The 19,665-nt window shown below is 37.9% G+C and overlaps 1 protein-coding gene across 9 annotated transcripts in view; it reads left to right on the top strand.

Moving 5' to 3' along the window:
- The window catches only part of DOCK10 (dedicator of cytokinesis 10), a 275,677-nt gene that overhangs the window by 225,488 nt on the left and 30,524 nt on the right, over nucleotides 1-19,665 (top strand). For 7 of the 9 annotated variants that reach the window (XM_073020108.1, XM_073020106.1, XM_007966462.3 and 4 more), the window contains exons 30-45: nucleotides 121-217; nucleotides 2,479-2,523; nucleotides 6,019-6,194; nucleotides 6,321-6,437; nucleotides 7,870-7,981; nucleotides 8,579-8,700; nucleotides 8,788-8,902; nucleotides 8,990-9,056; nucleotides 9,273-9,320; nucleotides 9,889-9,990; nucleotides 12,022-12,146; nucleotides 13,788-13,900; nucleotides 16,090-16,227; nucleotides 16,935-17,117; nucleotides 17,655-17,765; nucleotides 18,981-19,196. In XM_073020108.1, the coding sequence (XP_072876209.1) occupies nucleotides 121-217; nucleotides 2,479-2,523; nucleotides 6,019-6,194; nucleotides 6,321-6,437; nucleotides 7,870-7,981; nucleotides 8,579-8,700; nucleotides 8,788-8,902; nucleotides 8,990-9,056; nucleotides 9,273-9,320; nucleotides 9,889-9,990; nucleotides 12,022-12,146; nucleotides 13,788-13,900; nucleotides 16,090-16,227; nucleotides 16,935-17,117; nucleotides 17,655-17,765; nucleotides 18,981-19,196 (1,887 nt within the window). The remainder of the gene's footprint in view (nucleotides 1-120; nucleotides 218-2,478; nucleotides 2,524-6,018; nucleotides 6,195-6,320; nucleotides 6,438-7,869; nucleotides 7,982-8,578; nucleotides 8,701-8,787; nucleotides 8,903-8,989; nucleotides 9,057-9,272; nucleotides 9,321-9,888; nucleotides 9,991-12,021; nucleotides 12,147-13,787; nucleotides 13,901-16,089; nucleotides 16,228-16,934; nucleotides 17,118-17,654; nucleotides 17,766-18,980; nucleotides 19,197-19,665) is intronic. The other 2 variants (XM_073020109.1, XM_073020107.1) reach the window with 1 other exon arrangement.

Raw genomic sequence — 19,665 nt, 5'->3', positions numbered from 1 at the left:
AAGTGTACGGTAACTACTTTTTCTTTTTAGGGATAAGATTCAAGTGCAGATTTTGTTTGTTTGTTTTTATTCAGTTTCTTGGTCTGTAAGTCATAGTCATTTAGTTTGCCTCTCTTTCAGACTTTGTGTCAGTATAAATTTGATTTTCTTCAAGAAGTATGTCAACATGAACACTTTATTCCTTTGTGTCTGCCCATAAGATCAGCAAACATTCCAGGTAATAAAATTCCCGGAATTTTCATCAGTTCCTGCAAAGTGAATGCTTTTGTTTGTTCGTTTTACCTTTTGTTTATTATTATTTTCCTGTTTCCTCAGTCATAATTTTGTTTGAAGCTGTCACATGGGTATCAGACCCAGGTAATCAGAATTAAATTAAAATGCAAAGAAGTTGTTGGCATGTGGTGATGAATGCAGCTGCATATTCCTCAATTTTTGTGTGTTTCCCTTTTTATTAAAGAGAAGGCCAACAAAATTATAAACCTGATGATTGTAAATCAAATAATTTGAACCTAGAGGCACCTTGCTGGCTCCAAAAGACAGCTTTCCTTTGATTTTGAGACATAAAATTACAGGGAGGAGAAGTACTATATAAATAATTTACGAATATTATATATAAAAATACATATGTGTTATGGTAGAGAGTATTACCCACGTAAACATCAAAAACTAATCAAACATCAAGATGCAAATAAAATAAAAAAATTATTTAGGAGCATGAAATACTTTATTACCAAGCAAAGAGTAAACTATTTATGAGGTATAGTTTTTTTCTGGGGGTGGGGGTTGTTTTGTTTTTGAGACAGAGTCTCACTCTGTCACCCAGGCTGGGAGTGCAGTGGCGTGATCTTGGCTCACTGCAACCTCTGTCTCCCAGGTTTAAGCGATTCTCCCACCTCAGCCTCCTGAGTAGTTCAGACTACAGGTGTGTGCCACCTCACCTGGCTAATTTTGGTATGTTTAGTAGACAGGAGGTTTCACCATGTTGGCCAGGCTGGTCTCCAACTCCTGACCTCAGGTGATCCGCCTACCTCAGTCTCTCAAAGTGCTGGGATTACAGGTGTGAGCCACCAGGCCCAGCCGAGAGGCATATTTGCTTTGATATTCATAAACGCAAACACTCAGATTGGTAGAGAGCCTCATTGTACTTCCTTAACCTATTAGCTTACACTAGTATTCTGGAGGGAAAATTACATTATCAAGCCTATAAAAGTTTTGCCATTTTAATCTTAAATATAATCTATATAATATTATTCCAATTTTTTCTAATGTATGAAGCATATTTCATAGAAAATAGGGTAGAAATAGTATATTAGATAATAATGTTTTAAGGTTTTTACTTTGTTCTGAATTTATTTTTGTTTTATAAATTAGTGACAAGTTATTATTGGTTAGCCAGGCTGATTGAGATATTCAAGATGACCAAATCTTTATTTGGTCATTTGTATTTCAATTGCTTACTGTGTTAGTCCATTGTCACACTGCTATAAAGAACTACCTAAGACTGGGTAATTTATGAAGAAAAGAGGTTGAATTGACTCACAGTGCCATATGGCTGGGGAGCCCTCAGGAAACTTACAATCAAGGCAGAAGGTGAAGGGGAAGTAAGGACCTTCTTCACATGGCAGCAGGAGAGAGAAAGGGAGAGAGCAGGAAGTGCCACACTTTAAAACCATCGGCTCTCAAGAGAACTCACTTACTGTCATGAGAACAGCATGGGGGAAACTGTCTCCATGATCCAATCACCTCCCACCAAGTACCTCCCATAACACGTGTGGATTACAATTCAAGATGAAATTTGGGTGGGGGCACAGAGTCAAACTATATTACTTACTACTACTCAGTAGCTCAGAGAAAATCCTGATAGTCCCTTTGTAGGTCTGATACTATAAATAATGGACATAAAAATATGTTTCATAGCAGGCAAAGTTCTGATAGAAAAATAGATGCTCAAGTAGAAGGCTAACAATTAGAATAATTCTGCTCATGACTCTTTTTTAAGAAAACAAATAGGCTGGGTGTGATGGCTCATGCCTGTAATCCCAGCACTTTGGGAGGTCGAGGCAGGCAGATCACCTGAGATCAGGAGTTTGAGATCAGCCTGGCCAACATGGCAAAACCCCGTCTCTACTAAAAATACAAAAATCAGCCAGGCGCAGTGGTGGGCACCTGTAATCCCAGCTACTTGGGAGACTGAGGCAGGAGGATCACTTGAATCCAGGAGGCGGAGGTTGCAGCGAGCCAAGATCGTGCTACTGCACTCCAGCCTGAGCGACAGAGTCAGACTCTATCTCAAAAAAAAAAAAAAAAAAAAAGGAAACAAATAACCTAAGACATTCTCCTTGAAAATTGGCAATACTGAAGACTCACATTTTTAAATAATATAGTTTAATTGTTCAGTATAAACTACACATAATGAATATATATGTATCTGAGTATGTATATGTGTATATCTGAACTTTTTATTTATATTAAATTCAGATCCTTTGACACCTTCAGAATCAACTCAAGAGTTACATGCATCAGGTAAGTGATATTACCTTATCTAAGCATCAATAACCACCTAGTAATCCAATAATATTGACAATTATATATACTATAAATTTCCAGCTTCTGGGTGCTCATAAATATTCATATATTTAATATCATATAATAAAATATTCAAAAAGTTGACTGAATTGTTTTCTTGTCACAGATAGTTTAATGATTGCCTAATTTCAATTCTTTCATATTTTATTCTCCAGAGGATAGAAATACTTTTTAATTTCCCAAAGCATCTGAAATTTCCTTAACTTGTATCATAAATGAAATTCCCATATATATATATAATATTATTTGATATGTGTCTTTTGCTAAACCACAGTCTGGTTTGATCAATCTTGTTAAGACAGAGGATATTAGTACAAGTTTATTTTTATCTGAAATGGGTTAGTAACTTAAAATGGTCTAGGCAAACCTTTTCTGTAGTCATAGATGGGAATTTAAAAGTTGTGTTCTATTCCTGGATCCTCAATATTACTGTGTCACTGAGAAATTTATTTAACCTGAAGCCCTACGATTTTAGTCTCCTGAACTTCCGCATTCCTGAATTTCCACATTCAGTAGCTTCTTTATGGACTAAAAAAGTCAGTATGTTTAATTTGCTATTGGTCATTTATGAACTGGAATATTCTAATAGTTAATTATATTAATCATACCTCCCTTATGAGTTGTCCTGCAGATCAAATGGGATAATGCACATAAAGTGCTTAGCCTAGTGCTAGCAGACAGCAGGTTGTATACACGGGTGCTAGTATTACTGTTTTCCCCCAGCCTTATTGAGGTAAAATTGACAAAAATTGGGCGCAGTGGCTCACGCCTGTAATCTCAACACGTTGGAAGGCCGAGGCAAGCAGATCACTTGAGGCCAGGAGTTCAACATCACCCTGGCTAACATGGCAAAACCCCATCTCTACTAAAAATAGAAAAATCAGCTGGGCGTGGTGGCACACGCCTGTAACCTCAGCTTCTCGGAAGGCTGAGGCACAATAATCGCTTGAATCCTGGTAGCAGAGGTTGCAGTGAGCCAAGATCGTGCCACTGCACTCCAGCCTGGGCAACACAGCGAGACTCTGTCTCAAAAAATAATAATAATTTTATATATTTAAGGAGGAAAATATGATGTTTTGATATATGTATGCATTGTGAAATGATTACTACAATCAAGCAAACACCTCATATAGTTCTGTTTTTTATGTCTGTGCGATAAGAATAATTAAGGTCTACTCACTTAATAGATTTCAAATATACAATATTGTATTATTAACGATTGCCACATATTTGACCTCCACAATTTATTCATCTTATAACTGAAAGTTTGTACCCTTTGACTAAAATCCACCTCCCATTTCTCCCATTCACCAGCCCATGGCAACCATCTTTCTACTCTGTGCTTTTATGAGTTTAACTTCTTTAATTTTTTTGTAGAAACTTACGGAGTACAAGTATAATTTTGTTACATGCATAGATTGCATAGTGGCGAAGTCAAGGCTTTTAGGATATCCATCATCCAAATAACGTACTTTGTACCTATTAAGTAGTCTCTTATTGTCCACCAGAGCTTGACTTCTTTAGATTCCACATATTAACTGAGATCATGCAGTATTTGTCATTCTGTGTTTGGCTTATTTCCCTTAGCATAATAACTTTTAGGTTCACCTGCATTGTCACAAATGGTGGGATTTTCCTTTTATCTCTTTTATTTGAGGCTGAATACTACTCCATTGCATGTATTTACCATTTTTAATCCATTCATCTATGGATGGTCACCTGGGTTGTTTCCATAGCTTGGTTATTGTGAATAATGCTGCAACGTATCTCTTCAATATAATGATCTGAATTATTTTGGATATATACCCAGAAGTTGGATTGCTAGATCATATGGTAGCTCTAGTTTTACTTTTTTGAGGACCTTCTATACTGTTTTCTATAATGAACGTATTCCACCAACCGTGTACAAGGGTTCCCCTTTCTTTACACCCTCACCAACACTTGTTCTCACTCGACTTTCTGATAATAGTCATCCTAAAAGGTATGAGGTAATAGTGCGTTGTGGTTTTGATTTGCATTTCCCTGATGATCAGTGATACTGATATTGAGCACTTTTTCTGTATCTTTTGACCATTTGTATGTCTTCTTTCAAAAAATGTCTATTCAGATCCTTTGCCCATTTTTAAAACTTGATGGGGTTTTTGTTTGTTTGTTTGTTGCTATTATGTCGTATGAGTTCCTTGTAGAGTTTGGATATCAGCCCTCATCAGATATATGGTTTGCAAGCATTTTCTCCCAATCTGTAGTTTGCTTTTTCATTTTGTTGATTGCTTCCTTTGCTGTCCAGAAACGTTTTAATTTTATATAATCCTACTTATTTTTGCTTTTATTGACTGTGTTTTTGGGGTGATACTATAAAATCATTGTGAATGCCAGGGTCAAAGAGCTTTCTCCCTATGTTTTCTTGTAGGTGCAAGTACTACTATTAATGGTTACATTTGAAAAACACTTTGGACAATTTGAATAAATCCACTATTGCTGGAAATTTTAACATTTTCTCTATAATTCAGGCTCAAAATTTGGCAGTGCCTTTTCTCTCCCCTTGCTCCCTCACATACTTAAGTCAACTTTTCCTAGTGATTTTCCACTCGGTTTCTGCTACCCCAGTCCAGATATCACGTTGTCACTTGCCCCCTCCCTCCCCCATTGCTACAATGTCCTGTACTGTATCCCTCACCCCACATCTCCCCACAGTCTAATTATTTACACCCTGCCACACCATATTAATAAGCCAGTAAAGCATGAGCTTTATCAGGGCACTGATCTCAAAGCTGTCCGTGTGTTAACATTTCTTACAGAATTAAATACAAATGGAGAGGGACCTAGATGGCAGCTAAGGAAATTGTACTGTTCTCCATCATCTAGCCCCAGCCTCTCAAGCCTAATTCTCTCACCATTCCTCTTTTAGCCATTGTGCTTATTGATTCCCACATACCCGTGCTCCCCTCCATACCTGCTCCCTTCCATACCTGTGCTTTCAGAATTCTGTGCCATTGAAAATCCAATGGCTTCTCCCAGCCTCCTGTCCCTTCCACTGCCTCCGTCTGTTCCCATAAAGATCTGCACCTCCAAATTTTAAGTATCCTCAAAGGCTCATCTTGATGGATTCCTACTCATATCCTGATTCCTCTAAGCAGAAAATGTGTTTTCCCCTCTCAGCTCTTGTAATCCTGTAAATATGCTGTATTATGGGATTCAAAAGTTGATGTTGTGTGTTAGTTTGTACCCGTATTTGTGTTTGTATACACAGAATAGTCCCCTTACTGAATGCTCCTTGAGGATACAACACACCTCATTTCTGTAGCAAGACTGTATTCCTGAATCCCTCCTAATGGTGAAAGAAGTTGATGGTAGTTGTTTGGTATATCTGTCTCAATTATAAAGTGATCATTTGATTTTCAATAACATGAGTTATTTTCCTTCCTCGCGAAGATATGCCTGAATATTCAGTCACAAATGAATTTTGTCGCAAACACTTCTTAATTGGAATTCTGCTCCGAGAAGTTGGCTTTGCCCTGCAGGAAGACCAAGATGTCAGACACTTAGCTTTAGCTGTCCTAAAAAATCTAATGGCTAAGCATTCATTTGATGATCGATACAGAGAGCCAGTAAGTGATCTTCCTTTCTCCCTTCCCTAAACACCATTTAATGGCTCACTGCATTAAATGCATATGAAACCGACAAGCCTATTGATTTTTATGTGAATCATTTCTTTTGGCTACCTTTTCACCTAGAGAAAGCAGGCCCAGATAGCAAGTTTATACATGCCCCTGTATGGCATGCTCCTGGACAATATGCCAAGGATTTATCTGAAGGACCTGTATCCTTTTACTGTCAACACATCTAATCAGGTACGTCTGCACAATAAGTCGCATTTCGATGTTAATAAGGAATTTGTCTTTTTAAAATTATTTTTTGCCCTAGGTAACCATTTCTTCTCATCTGTGAACATACTAGGCATTGAACAACACTTTCTGCTACATACTCACATCGATGGGTCATTTGTTCCAGATATGTCCCTTTAGCCTTCCACCTGATCCACCCTTCAACATTAGGCTTTCATTTCCCTCTGTTCTCTGTATCAGTTTCCAATTCTTTCCAGCTTTTTCAGTTTCCTCTGTTGCAATCATGGCCCCTTCCTCAGTGCACACCTTCTCCTACCACTGTCTACATTACCTACATCCCCACCTGGTGTCAGAACAAATAGCCAAGTGCCTTATTTGTAGTCACAACCCAGGAGTGACTACAATCCTTCCTCCACGGAGGCACCACAGTGACTACACACAATCCACTAGAGATCTGTTGCCTGTGTTCTAATCTCAAATGAAATAACCCACTGCTGAATCCAGTATCTAATGAAGGTATTACCATCTAGGAGTTAGGAGCTATGCCCATGGATTTTTTTTTTTTTTACCTTGTTCAAATCCCAGCAGTATCAGTGACTATCTGGGTGGCTGGAGATAAGTTAGTCAACCTCCTTAAGACTCCATTTCCTTCATTAAAATATGGAATAAAATACCTAAATCACAGTGTCCTTTTATGAGGATTAAATTGTATACTAGAAAACATTTATTATAGAGCCTGGCAAACAATAAGTATTTAAAATGTAGTTGTAGGCCAGGTATAGTGACTCACATCTCTAATCCCAGCAACTTTGGGAGGCCAAGATGGGAGGATCACTTAACGCCAGGAGTTCAAGACCAGCCTGGGCAACATAGCAAGACCCCACCTCTACAAATAAGAAATTTTAAAAATTAGCTGGGCATGGTAGCACATACCTGTAGTCCCAGCTACTCAGGAGGTTAAGGGCAGGAGGATCCCTTGAGTCCGGAGGTTGAGGCTACAGTGAGCTATAATCATGCCATTGCACTCTAGCCTGAGTAACAGTAAGTTCCTGCCTCTTAAATAATGAAATAGAATAATTAAAATAAAATGTAGTTGGCAATAATAGTAATGTACATAAGATAACTCATGGTAATAATGGTATCCATAATGTGATCCATGAATATATCCATAACCAATCCAGCCATGTGGTCTACATATCTGTATCTAAAAGACTGTTTCTACAACATTGTAAAAAAGTCACATAAATCAAATTATAACTACAAGTATGGTTTTGGCTGTATTTGTTTTCACTGCCTACTTTAGCAGAAAACCTTTGAGGGGATATAAAAGAACAAATTAAATATCACTTAATTGGAAGCGTAATGAAGATGGCATATGTGGGTTAACAATGTTGAAATACCGTGATTCCCATTAATCTTTACTATACTTTGAATACAGGGGTCTAGAGATGATCTAAGCACCAATGGCGGATTTCAAAGCCAGACAGCTATGAAGCATGCAAACTCTGTGGATACATCATTTTCTAAAGATGTTTTAAATTCCATAGCAGGTACTTGAGATCTTCTGAGATCACTTATTTTTAACACTCATCCATGTTTACATTGTATATCATTGTGCTTTTTACTCAGTCCATAATTTATTATGCATAATCTATGTGGCAAAGTATACTACATTTATACAACCAGAGTCTTTTTACATATTTCTTTGAATTCCATCCAGTGACTTCCTCTTCTACTTAGTGTTCATTATTACTTGGCTTGAGGAGCAGCCTACTTAGATGTTATCAAATTACTTTATTCTGGAAACCATCTTTAAGTTTTCACTGCAGACAGCCTTTTAAAATATAATGGATTTTCAACTTCAAGGATTATTTTTAAGAACTGTTTTGGAAATGTCATTTCAATTTCTCATAAACAATCAAAAGTTGAAAGCTCCTTCCCAAAAGTATCTTTATGAACTTTTACTAAAGCATTTTTAAAACAAGAGCTATCTTGAATGCCAGTCCCAGGCGCTGTTATGTTGGTCTTTCACAACACTGCTGCCACCTCAGTAATCAACATCTTTTTGGTTCATCATGCGAAGCTTTTGTGTGTGTGTGTGCCCATACATCTCATTCCCATATGTGTGCTGTGGCTTGTGTTTACAGCATTTTCATCAATAGCTATTTCTACAGTAAACCATGCTGACTCCAGAGCATCTTTAGCAAGTCTTGACTCCAATCCAAGTACCAATGAGAAGAGCAGTGAGAAGACGGACAACTGTGAAAAGGTACGGCTTCCCTCTCAAACCTACTGATCATTACAAGGCAGATGTCACTCACTCTCACTCAATCCTGATTGGTTCTTGAATTCCCAGATCCCAAGACCCTTGTCTTTGATTGGCTCAACTCTTCGATTCGACAAGTTAGATCAAGCAGAAACCAGGAGTCTCCTGATGTGTTTTCTTCACATTATGAAAACGATTTCGTACGGTAAATAGAACTCTTTAAAATTAATTTTTTTGAAAAAAGGAAAAAGAAAACCTGCAGATTCTCATGCTACGTGGTGTTTCCTTTTAGAGACTCTGATTGCCTACTGGCAGAGAGCTCCCAGTCCAGAGGTGTCTGACTTCTTCAGCATCTTGGAGTAAGTTTTAGAGTTGATGACATAACACTTTTTTCTGGAAATTTCTAAATAGTCCACTATACCATGTTTCATTCAAGATATAGTAAGTTATCAATAATAACACATGAACTATTTAAAGAAAATTTAATATTTTTCTTTCAATATACTTAGATGAACAGTTTATATAATGAAAGAATATGAATAATTAGAACGTGGTTTTTTTTTTTTCGTTTCTAGCGTTTGTCTTCAAAATTTCAGATACCTAGGAAAACGCAACATAATAAGGTAATAATTTTAAATTCCAATAGGTGAATCTGGTCTTTTAAAAAGCATATGACATGTATTAACATATCAGGTTAGAGTTATAAATATACGTTAGAAATCTTAAAATGCAAATAAGGATTGTTAGGTTGACTTCACATTAGACACACAAGTTTGAAGATTGCCTCATACACATTGTAGATCTAGGAATAGTTCATGTTATCTAGGGAGAAAAGCACAAAAGCACAAATTTTTGAAAGAAAACCACATTTCATGTATCTTCAGAACGAATTTATCATTATATAGATATAACTTGGAAGATACCTATTTCAGAAGACATTTCCAGTGAACTAAAAGAAAAAAGTAATCTGGAATAAGCACTGTCATCATTTTCTTATGAGATAACAATGTTTGAAGCACCTTCACTAAATCCCAATTTCTGATTTCCAAAGGAAAACAGGGTTTTATTTTTGACTAATTCACAGCATGTGAAATATTTCATTGTGCAGTAATCATTTTGTCAGTTGCCATTCATTTTTATATGTAAATTACAAACACTGAGCTATGATTAAAACTTCCATTTTCATTGCAGAAAAATTGCTGCTGCATTTAAATTTGTGCAGTCCACCCAGAACAATGGAACTCTCAAAGGATCCAATCCTTCCTGCCAGACATCAGGTCTCTTGTCACAATGGTAATGTCACATTTGCTTGGTATTTAAAATTATATATAGCTCTGTGTGTGTGTCTGTATATGCACATGTCAGAGGACACACACACACACACATACACACATATTTCTATTTATATATTCAAACCAAGTGCAGATTTCAAATAACTATGTGTCTATCTAAAAAAACTTCCTAGATACTTTACTGTCTGCCCTACTGGCTGGTAAAGACCAAAGATATATGTGTGCACTTAGAGCACAATTCCTTGCATAGACTGAACATTAATGAGTATTTTCATTTAATGAAACCTGAGACCTAGGCCAAATAAATGCCTCTTTTAATGCTAGCTAATCTTCCAGTGACAAACCAAAATGTGGGATCATGTCTCCCTAGGCTTTTCAGTAATTATAATATTTTTGCAATGTTCTTGAAGCTGAAATTGTTTCTTAAAGGGTCAAAGGCAATGAGGAAGCATGGATAGTCCCATAACCTCACTTTAGATTTCCTAGTCACTAGACTGATTTGACTAGCAGATAGGACCTGGAGTCATCCTTCACCAGCCTAACCAATGGGAAACATTTGCCCTGAAATTCTACCTAGAGCTCCTCTGGGTCTCATAAATGAGAATTCTTTGCTAAAATTATCCCCACTTTGATTTATTCTTCCCAGAGGTATCATCATAATATATATTATGAATATTTTAGAAAGGATTTTAGAAAAAAATATGAAAGTAATACATTGCAAATAAATCATAAAATAAATTTTGCCTCCCTCCATGGGAATCCTTTGAAATTGCCCCCTTGTGAAAAGTAAATGAAAAAAAAAAATGTAATGGACATTTTTTGCAAATAATAACAGAATAGAAGAAAATAAAAAATTAGTTTCCATGTTTAATAATAATAGTGAGCCACCTGAGGTCACTCAAGTTTTGTAGATGGGTGGTGGGTTAGATTTCAGGCTGCTCCTGAAACATCTGGATGGGTCCTGGCCATTTCTGTCCCTCGCCTCCTAGAAACCAGGGCCTTTCCTCCACAAGTTCAGTCTGTACTACACTCAAAACCTAGAAATAAGCCAATCCAAATGCCTAAGGCCTACAGCCAAGGAATCACTCACTCTTCCTAGCTGCAGGAATGACCCAGGCTCCCCTGGCTATTGAAAGCCAAAGTCACATCTCCTGGGCCTCCACCCATCCAGGTTTTCTGATTTAGCCAGAACCAAAACAGCCTTTAAGAGTGGGAGAAAGAGTCATTTTTAGGTTAAGGCCTAAAGGAGGAATTAGGAAATACTTCAGAGTATTTTCAAATGCTGCTTTCTTTACGAAACTGTTTTTATGACAGCACATATCCCAAGAATTATCAACCTATTTCCTTGGCCAAATGATAAAGTCAGGAGTAGGAAATATTCCCACTGCCACAGTAACACTGGCTTATTTTTCCCAGCTGGAAATGCCATGGGGTGTTGAATGAGTCATTGCAGGCCACTGTCATCGCCCTGGAAGCACAGAGGCACAGAAGTCCTTCAACTACCTACCTCCCACAACCATCACATGTCAGCCCCCTGTGGACATGACACCAATGAAATGACAAATCAACAGGAATGTCCAAATACAAATACCTCAGAAAGCAAGGGTTGTTTTAGAACCCGATTTTACACTTTATCTCTTTAAAAATAATTTGATGCATCTGAGCTATACAATATTGTACCTTTTAATGTCCACCACTGTGCCTTCCTGATCAGCCAGTAGCCAACTTAACATTCATAGAATCCCATTATTTCATAAACAATAATGAATATGCTTGAATAGATTTCACTCAAGGATCTGTTATTCTATAGATTATCCTTCTGAACGCTATTTTGGCTTAAATAAAATTTCTCCAAAAGTACTTTAAAAAGTCCCTCTCATCATGTCACCTGTAATTAATATTTGTAATAAAAAGTTGCTTTCCAAACTAGTTTTTAATGTTTGACTCAATCTAGAACATTTGAATGAACAAGTGTTATTTGGCTGTAACATCCCTAAAATAACCCTAATCACTTTTCTTATTTCATTTTCAGGATGCACTCCACTTCCAGTCATGAAGGCCATAAGCAGCACAGATCACAAACTTTACCTATAATTCGAGGCAAAAATGCACTTTCTAACCCCAAACTCTTACAGATGTTAGACAATACCATGACCAGTAAGTAAACCGAAATAACAGGAACAAGATGGTTACCAGTTTTTTTCTAGGTATGTGTAGGACATGAAATGCACTAAAACCACTGCTTTTAAGGTTTGCTGTAGCTCTGGAAATATTTCTTAAAGGAGAGACTCACCAGGCAGTGGTTAAAAAAAAAATGTAGTGCCCTAGAGTGAAGAAATGGGAAAGGCAAAACCCTCAATATCATATGTTTAGCATAGCTCCCTCGGAAACAAGTGACTTTCAGCATTGTGCAGGTTATGGAGGCTGCTGTCAAACAGATGATTACTGCTTCCTCTGTGGGGAGGGGATAAAGTTGCCGATGTCCCAGAAGCAGCAAGGGTGACATCTTGAACCTAGAGATGCACACACTCCAGCTTGTGAATGAGGGTAAAATGGAGGCCAGCGTTTTGTAAGCATGTAATTTGAGGACTAAACTCTGACCTTTTCTCTTCTCTTGCCCAAATTCTTCAGAGGCCTGGAAAGTCACACCAGTCTCATCAGAGGGGTTTTAGTTAACCCTATATAACATGGCTTACTTTCCAACCTGACTCTGGCATAACATCACATGAGAGATAAAGAAAGAAATCAAAATATTTTACCCCCAAATATATATGTATTTTTTTGCCATGTCTTGAAACAGCCTTGCAGAGTTGTCTCTTATGGGGAAAAATTTGCATTCTGTAAAGAATCCCCTTTCCCTCTTCAGGTCCTTTTCTTGATCCAGGAGAGAATCAACTGAGAGTCTGGCACCTTTTTCAGTCCGATAAGAAACATTTACAATCTCTTCTCTCTGAAGTCTGCCATCTGGAGGCTTCGTCTACATAATAAGAACGTTGGTCTCCACAATCCCCTTTCTTAGCCCAGACATTTCCTTTCTATTGATTCCTGGTCTCTAGATAAAAACTCTTTCAGCCAATCACCAATCAGAAAATCTCTGAATCCACCCATAAGCGCCCCTCTCCCCGACTTTCAGTTGTCTCGTCTTTCCAGACCAGACCAATGTACATCTTACATGTATTGATTGATGTCTTATGTGCCCCTAAAACATATAAAACCTAGCTGTAGCCCAAACACCTTGGGCACATGTTCTCAGGGTTTCCTGAGGGCTGTGTCACAGGCCATGGTCACTCATATTTGGCTCACAATAAATCTCTTCAAGTATTTTACAGAATTTGACTCTTTTCATTGACAGATTGTTAGCAATTACGGGCACGTGGCCCACAGTTGCTTGTTTGGAGGTATTTGTCTCAATCTATAAATACACTTTGTGACTTTCCGAGGGGACATAAAGACTGTCCACTGAGACTGTACATTTGGTCTACTAGCTCAGAAGCCTAGAATTTGAGACAGCCTGATTATGAAAGAAATATGACCCTGTCTTTGGCCAAATTAATGGAAAATAACTCAGAAACAATGGAAACCCCCACAACTGATATATGCAAAGGGCACACACACTAAAGACTCTAGTACTTTTAATTCAGCCAATGAAGAAACTAAACAAACAAAAACACTTTGATTTAATAAATTATTAATCAAAATGCCAGTAAACTTGGAACATATTGTAATGAAAGGAAATACTTTATAGGGTACAAAGCATTGTCTTAGACTTTTACGCATGTTTTATTTTTTATTTTATAGGCAACTCCAACGAAATAGACATTGTGCATCACGTAGACACTGAGGCTAATATTGCTACGGAAGTGTGCCTCACTATTCTAGACCTGTTATCCCTCTTCACTCAGACTCACCAGGTGAATATGACAACATTTTCTGCAAAAATGATGAAATGTGAGGTAGAAAAACCATGTGAAATCAAAAACATGTTTTTTTAAAATTATTTATGAAATCAATTAACCTTATATACATCAACCTAAGCGTGAGTGGAAAACACGTTAAAGATGAGATTTTGATCTTATCACAGGTTGACTAATGTTTGCTTGATATATACATGTATGCATTTCACTACTGTCAAATAGTCTTTCTTCCTCATTTATCTTGCTTCACTCTCAGGCAAGCTGGGCTGAGTGGGAATGTGACTCTGTACTTTTTCAGTAGAAGAGGAAGCGATAAATGGTCCTGTGTGTTAAATTTACAGCTAGATCTAAAGAAAACTAATAATGTTGAACATCTTTTTGTGTGCTCATTTGACACTCAGATATCTTTGATGAAATGATTATCACTACTTAGAATGGCTAAAATCAAAAAGACTGACCATCCAAAGTTTTGACAAGGATATGGAGAAACTAGAACTCCCATTTATTGACAGTGGGAATGCAAAATGGCAAAAACACATTGGAGAACAGTATGGCAGTCTCTGAAAAGTTAATCATGTATCTATCATATGACCACCCATTCCAATACTATAATAGGTATTTACCCAGGAGAAGTGAAAGCATATCTCCACACAAAACTTTGTACACAAATATGCATGGCAGCTTTATTTTAATAGAAAAAAAAAAAAACAAAACAAAACCTAGAAACAACTCAAGTATACATCAACAGGTAGATAGATTTAAAAAGCTGTGGTATATCCATACAATAGACTACTACTCAGCAGTTAAAAGAAATAAACTACTGATCCATGCTATAACATGGGTGAAACCCAAGAAACCAAATTTAAAAAGAGTATATACTATATTACTCAGTGTATATTATTCCATTTATACGAAATTTTAGAAAATGCAAACTATGGAAACAAAAAGCAGATCAGTGGTTGCCTAGGGATGTGGAAGAAGGATGGGAGGAAGGAATTACAAAAAAAAGTATTTAAAAACTTTTGAGAGTGATAGGTATGTTCATTATCTTGATTGTGGTGATGGTTTCATGGGTGTATGCGAGTGTTAAACTTATTAAATTATACATGTCACATGAGTTCAATTTATTATATGTCAATTATATTTCAATAAAGCTACTAAATGCAGCTCTACCAAATGAGCTTAAATACCTAGGCTAGCACATTAAAGATTGAGCCAGGGGCAGCTGTGGTGGCTCATATCTGTAATTCCAGCACTTTGGGAGGCCAAGGAGGGAGGATCACTTGAGCCTAGGATTTCAAGACCAACCTGGGCAATATAGTGAAACTTCATCTTTACAAAAATTTAAAAATTCGTCGACTATGGGGACACACGCCTGTAGTCCCAGCTACTCAGAAGGCTGAGGTGGGAGGATCACTGGAGCCCAGGAAGTGGAGGAAGCAGTGAGCTGTGATGGTGCCACGACACTCCAGCTTAGGTGACAGAGTGAGACCTTGTCTCAAACAAAAAAAAAAAACCAAAAGATTGAGCCAGGAAAATTTGGATTATTTGAATAAAGTCTACACAGAACAGCATAATTATGCCAAGAAAGCCCTATTGCAGGTGAAATGTCAGCATGGTGGTAGAGAAAGTAATGACTATATTGATTCTTTATTGGGCTATGAAAATGTCACTCAAATCTCACACATTTTAAGGACTTTACTAGTGCCTTCAAGAACCTGTGACCTCATCTCCCATTTCTCCCCCGACCCCACCCCACTTGCCATTGCACCAGCTACTCTGCTTTTCTTTCTCAACCTTGAACTCATAAGCTCCTTTCCCAATCAAGGCCCTTGCACTAGCTGTTTCTCCCCCATGGGACAATCCTCCCGGATCTCTCCAGGGCAGGCCCCTTGAGCTCATGTGCCAATTTTCCAATTAGAGAGGTCTTTGTAGACTACCCCATGGAAGTAATTCTACCCTCAAAGCAACTAGTTTCAATCACATCATCCTAGTCTATTTCAATTTGTCATGTTTTTTCAATCACTGCTATGTAAGTTTCACAGTAAACATCAACTGTGTCTCCTTGTTCAATCCTTTACTTCTAGAATAGTGCCTCACCACATGATAGGTTCGCAACAAACATTTTTGATAGAATGTTAATTTTCTTTCACTTATCCTGAATAACATCTGCATTGAATTTCCAGAGACAACTCCAACAATGTGACTGTCAAAATTCATTGATGAAAAGGGTCTTTGATACCTACATGCTCTTTTTCCAAGTCAATCAGTCAGCCACAGCACTGAAGCATGTGTTTGCCTCCTTGAGATTGTTTGTATGCAAGGTAAGGATCCTCCAGGTTTCAGTGAAGTTTAGGTAGGATGACAGTAAACCCATAGAACAGTAAACCCATAGGAATCCCTGCGTCTCTCAGTAGAGAGGGAAGAAGGATTGTTTTCTTCAATTTGGGTTTTATTAGACATTGATTCCTGGTCTCAAAATGAGTGCACAGCCTTGACAATATGTCTGCTCAAATACCAGAAGATATTAGCATCTGGTGACAATTAGCATCTGGTCACCAATTCTTTGAGTTATCTGTGTTTGCAGCACCAAGTTAGGTAAAATGCACCCCTTGAACTGCCGTATCCATCCATATCAAGTTAAAGATTCCACATTAAAGTGGATACAGCCACTGCCTTTGAGGACACTTATTTTGTAAATAACACCTGTGATTTTAACAATGTCAGATGAATTGAGGTCATTTCAAAACTCTCATTCCATTATTTTGGACTGTCATCAGTTACTGATACAAAAGATACTTATACAATGTAGAGAATAATTATGTCTAGGAAAAAAAGACAAATGCTAACATAGACCTTAACAAATTCTATCCTCCTCACTTGCAAATGAAAAAAAAAAAAAAAAAAAAAGACCAGATTGAAAAAAAAAAAGGAGAGGGATTTTGTTTGTTTTAGGTAATTTTAAAGTATGAGCATGAACAGAGCAAAATGAAGGCATGTTGCTCCTTCACCCATTCTTTCATTTCTGCAGTTTCCTTCGGCGTTCTTTCAAGGGCCTGCCGACCTCTGTGGATCGTTCTGTTATGAAGTCCTAAAATGCTGTAACCACAGGTCACGGTCAACTCAGACAGAAGCCTCAGCCCTTCTGTACTTTTTCATGAGGAAGAATTTTGAATTTAACAAGCAGAAGTCAATTGTCCGGTCCCACTTACAAGTAAGTGCTGCCAATTTTCATTAACACTGTTGTTAAAACCACTGATCTGTTTCAGCAATGCTTAAAGCCTACTGTCCTCAGGGCAAGCCGTTACTAACTCCTCCACCAAAGTCCTCCTTAAAGACACCCATAGCATTCAGTTCTGTTTAACAGGAGGGGCGCCGCTGGGCAGAAATCAGCAGAGCCTCATCTCCACTTGTACTTTCCTTTCTTCTGCCAGGAAATAGAATCACATGGAATAAACAACTAAGGAAACCATGGCTAGCTCCAGCAGGTCAAACCCCACCAAATTCCAAACATAATTTTTTTTCTTCTAGGCATCCCAAGATTCCAAGATTCCTGCAGCCTCTCTTAGATATTTAAGATTATAGGAAACACACTAGATTTAATAATACATTCTGGAGCTTTGATACATAAACACATGTTTTATTGGACCTACAGGGAGAAACTAATAGTACATTTACCCAGCCCAGTGGATTTCTTTAAGAAGACTATTTCTGGTCTTGTTTTTGAGAGTTCATTTTTTTTCTCTTCCAGCTCATCAAAGCTGTGAGCCAGTTAATAGCCGACGCTGGGATCGGAGGCTCTCGGTTTCAACATTCACTTGCAATTACCAATAATTTCGCCAATGGAGACAAGCAAATGAAAGTAAGAAATGCTTTGTGGGCTTTTACTACAGAATTTTTTAAAATCTGAAGTGGATGCTTTTTGTGAGATACCAAAATCATAAAAATAGATCGGGTACAGTGGTTCACGCCTGTAATCCCAACACTTTGAGAAGCCAAGGCAGGAGGATCGCTTGAGAACAGGAGTTTGAGTTTGAGGCTGCAGTGAGCTATGATGGCACCACTACACTCCAGCCTCAGTAACAGAGCAAGACCTTGTCTGTAAAGAATAATAATAATAATAATAATTGTTTATTTTGCTTATTGAGACTTTGAGCTTTGAGCCCTCCTCAAAGTAAACTATCAAGTTTATTGTTTGAATCGCTAAGCAGCTCTTACACTTTAAGCATGTGCTCTGTTAAGTGGCATTCCCAATATGCGTGGTTGAATGGCCTAGCACAAGAGGATTTACCGTAAATATCCAGAAATACAATGACTCCCTCCTAACTCTATTTGGGGGAAAATTCATCTTATCTTTCGTTTAGTGCTTTCTGAAGACTTCTCCTGTAGTCATTATACTGAAAAGTCCAAGTCTAGAGCCAGACTTCAGTCATGGCTGGACCCAGGGATTAAAATACTTTTCAGACCCATCCCTCCACTGCCTCGATCTTGCCTCTCTCACTGTCTGTCAGTTCAGCTTTCCTCTTTGTTTACTTATTTCCAGACAGGCTATCCCCCTGGGCATGTTCTCAGAAATTCTAAGGACCCCTGGTAGTATCTTATGAGTAGAAAATCACCTCGTTTGATAGTTCCAATTAAAGTCCCACAACTGAATCTCTTTGATCCAAGCTTAAATCATATGCTTATCCCTAAACCAATCACTGTAGCCTGGAGGATCAAAAAATAGAATTGGCCAGGCCAGTGTTATGTGCCACCCATGGTCCCTAGGAGTAAAGTCAGACCTGTGCAAATCACATGAACTACAGTCTGGAAGGGGAATATATCTCAAAGACAATCAGGATGTTTTACCAGAAGGTGTGCTTGAAGACAAAAGAATAGAGCCTCCTGAAATTTTTATCTTCACGTGTATATCCACAGTCATAAAACATAGAATGCACATACATAGAATGCACACATTTATAACTATATATAGAATGCTCCAAATTGTGATGCCTAGCCAAAATTAATAGCATGACTTGAAGTCAGTTAACCTACAGGTTCTAAACAGATAATGACCCAGGCTCTCTCTTTTCCAAAGAACAGCAATTTCCCAGCAGAGGTGAAAGACCTGACTAAGCGTATAAGGACTGTTTTGATGGCCACAGCTCAGATGAAGGAGCATGAGAAGGATCCCGAGATGCTGGTGGATCTCCAGTACAGCCTGGCAAACTCCTATGCAAGCACTCCCGAACTACGGAGGACCTGGCTGGAAAGTATGGCCAAGATTCATGCCAGAAATGGAGATTTATCTGAGGTGATTAGCCAAGGCTCGGTCATTTACCATCAGTATTGTCCTCTTCATCAGGAAAATTGGATCTTTATTTATAGCATGGACTAGAAAAAGAAGCCATGTTTTTCCACTAATCTAGAAATGACTCAGTTATATATCATATACAATAAATTTGCATATCGCGTTCAAGGATACCTGACTCTAAGTAAATGACATCAAATAAAGGCCAGAGTCAGTGGGGGCAACTGCAGGTGTATAAATTGTAACGCAACGCTGAATGCTAAAAACCTGACGCTAAGGAGGAGTGTGTAAGGGTGTCTGGCAATTGAGTCATTAAATTAATGTTCTGTGTTTTAAAACTTCTTCTCTGCAACTGGAGTTGAATGGGGAAGCTTGCCACCATAGTGAGTAAACTCAGGCAGGGGGAATCAGTCCTCATTTACAGCTAGTCTGAACTGGCCATAGAAAAATTAATGATCCTTAGCACCATGTG

The sequence above is a fragment of the Chlorocebus sabaeus genome, chromosome 10 (assembly GCF_047675955.1).
Source record: "Chlorocebus sabaeus isolate Y175 chromosome 10, mChlSab1.0.hap1, whole genome shotgun sequence".
In the NCBI taxonomy this organism is placed as follows: Eukaryota; Metazoa; Chordata; class Mammalia; order Primates; family Cercopithecidae; genus Chlorocebus; species Chlorocebus sabaeus.
The sequence above is the reverse complement of the archived record's forward strand: the minus strand, read 5'-3'. Positions and strand labels throughout refer to the sequence as shown.